The 3,013-nt window shown below is 37.5% G+C and overlaps 1 protein-coding gene across 1 annotated transcript in view; it reads left to right on the top strand.

The window, feature by feature from the left end:
• Positions 1-1,634: 1,634 nt before the first annotated feature.
• LOC119588794 (sphingomyelin phosphodiesterase-like) overlaps positions 1,635-3,013 on the top strand; it is a 2,976-nt gene continuing 1,597 nt past the window's right edge. Inside the window, exon 1 of the mRNA XM_037937445.1 lies at positions 1,635-1,723. Coding sequence (XP_037793373.1) covers positions 1,635-1,723 — 89 coding nt within the window. The remainder of the gene's footprint in view (positions 1,724-3,013) is intronic.

Raw genomic sequence — 3,013 nt, 5'->3', positions numbered from 1 at the left:
GACACACAAACGCTGCAGTTCTATTCATTTTTTTTCCTTTTGCGTGCCAGCATTTGGGATTCTCCTCGTTTATTTGTAAAGGGGAAAAGGGTTTAAAAAAGTTTAACCAAGTAATTTGTTTGTGGTGTACCCCAAAAACAAGGGTTTTTAAACACGAGTTCTTTTGTTTTTAAAATATTCTTTTGGTTTAAATAGAGAACGTAAAAGAAATTTATATTTTAACTACACACTGCATAATGATTCTTTAATTTTTTTAAGTAAAATTTTGCCTCTATTTTGTTAAAATGAAATTCAATAGCACCAACATATAGTGTTTGGCAATTTACTGGCACATTATGTGAGTTCATGCAAATTAATCGCAAACATATCGCCTTAATGACATCCCTAACATACGGATATTCCTAACAAAAGACAGTAGTGCACAGGCAAGAGGACGGAGAAAACAAAATACATTAGGCAATTTAACCGTTTCTTATGTGAGTACATGCAAACAACGGCACACATTTCTCTTTCACGAGATCACGAATATACAGAAAATGTCCAAAAAAAATCCACATTATTACACTGGAAAAGATAACTACAGAGACCAAAGGGAAAAATCATCAAAGATGGTGAACAAGACAAACAGGTGAGCACATACAGGCCTTCCCGTGTGCAGCGTTCCCTACAAACGCCATTTAGAGTCTTGACGGCCAGCTTTAACCCAAGTTTTATATCTCTCCAGACACTTTATCGCCTTTGCTCTCACCTCAGCCGTGTTCTCACAGTCAACATGGGCTGTAGTTTTCTCTTTCTTTTTGGGGGAGACGATTAATCGGGGAAAGCAATTCACAGTTTTTGTGTGTTTGCTTCTCTGTTTTCACTCATTATGTTATTTCATTCTAATGTTAGATGTGCTTATTTACATTCGGAAACGGCTACACTACTGTGATGCTATATTCCCATAATATGGTGTCAAAATATTTTTTCCATTGCAATGAAGAGGTAAACTGCTACTAGAGCACTTTTGCAACAAAATTATAAATGGTTGCCTCTTATTGTGCGACCTTTTATTTATTATTATTTTTTTAATGTGTAATGTGAAGTGCAAATACCAGTCTTCAGTGACTGCATTTATCACCTGCGAACCAAAATTTTACAAGTGGCTCTTACTGGAGAACAGCTGCAGTGGCTGGTCGAGCAGCTGGCGTCGGCAGAGCTGGCTGGGGAGCACGTGCATCTGCTGGGCCACATTCCTACCGGCGGGGGCAGCTGCGATCACATTTGGTCCCATAATTTCAACCTTATCGTCGCCAGGTAACCACGGGAAATAGGGCACTTTCCTACATCGGTTTTATTGCTTCGTACTTAAGGTAGATTTTGTTTACGTACGTCATCACTTGGTTTATTGCCCATACTGAGATGTGAGACAATACTGATTTGTATATATTCATACCTTGTTAATAGTAATGATAAATATAATATTTATGATTTTTAAAAATAAAGTACAAAATTATGTGTGTGAGCATGTTTATTCAAAACAAAATTTGATTCTGCCAACTTCTGATAAGATTTCGCATGTATTATTAAGACGTGGGAAAGAAAGAAATATATATGTACTGTACCTCCTTAGGTACGAGTCGACGATAAGGGGAATGTTCTTCGGTCACAACCACGGAGACTCTTGGCAGATCTTGTATGTCCCTGACGATTACGTGAGACCAGTTCCATTCAGCGGACCTTCTGGTAGGGAGGATGAACTTGTACATCGGCTTATAAGAATGTTTACTTGAAATCTGAGTGCGATGATGTTTGCTTACTTGCTGGTTCGTTGATATTTAGAATGTTTAGTAATAAGACTGTCAGAACACAGTTTATATAAAGGCTAAAGATTTTCATGACTAGAATAAAACAAAGCCAATGAAAACTGAAATGCGAAGGAGTGAAAGTCTGCAAACACGAAGTAATAATAAGAGGATTAGATTCCACGATACATGTGAAGACAATTTTCACTTCGGTTGGAAAGACAATGATAACTTATACAATAACAGCGGGTTCTTTATGTTACTAAAGACATCTAAAAGAAAACATATAATCGCGTTATTGTCCGTGTAATCAGTTACTCATCAATGCTATTTGATGAAAGAACGCTTCGCGATGTATCAGGACTCTGCCATAGCCCCCAGTTCAGAAGATAACTAATCTTCACATCATAGAAGGCAGTTCACGTTTCCACTAGGTGAATAAATTCCGCCCCTTCCCCCATATCCCCATCTCTTCAGCAGGGCCAGCTGGCCTACGAGAAGTTTCCAGACTAAATGTTAGCAAAATAACAGCAAAATGGCAAGTTGCAGAGGGCGTGGTTCAATGCTTTTGGTTACACTGAAAGGTATAGGGACACTTATGTTTCAGTCTTTCCTACTTGTAAATCCACCCTGTTAAAGGGAATATTTACACCTAAATCGTGACCTTTTCAGTAAGAATCAATCCTGATCTCTAAATGTTTAAATACAAATACAGCCTAGGTCTCCATTGCTGCTATAATAGATAAGCTTTTTTCACAATTGAAGTGGTGGATAGCACGGGAGAAATCACGTGCCTGATTGATGCGTAATTTTTATCAAACCTTTTATACCATCTCTTGTAAGTAGAGAAACTTTGTGCTTGAATTAGAAGTAAGATAAGTCATATAAACAAACAAAAGCAACCAGTGTTCCAACAGAATATCGAAACGAATATAAACTTCGTAGACATTTAAGTAGTATTTTTATATTCGATCAGGAAGTATTCTTTTAGCAGAACTACAGAGGATCATTCCGTTAAGAGGCTCAGTTTGTTTTGAAAAGGATTAAGTCGAAGAAGTCTAAATCTATATCAGCCACATCAATAGCAAGGTATCAGACTTCATGCCCTATTCTCATGAATAAAAACTATCTGTGATATCTTCTAAGGATAGATATTCAATGCAGCATTTCTTTAAGCGACGCTGCCAAAGCCCAGGGGAAATTATTTCTTGTGACATGCCCGGATTCTT

Source organism: Penaeus monodon, chromosome 24, assembly GCF_015228065.2.
Source record: "Penaeus monodon isolate SGIC_2016 chromosome 24, NSTDA_Pmon_1, whole genome shotgun sequence".
NCBI classification, from domain to species: Eukaryota; Metazoa; Arthropoda; class Malacostraca; order Decapoda; family Penaeidae; genus Penaeus; species Penaeus monodon.
Note: the sequence above shows the minus strand (reverse complement) of the source record. Positions and strands in the feature narration are given on the sequence as shown.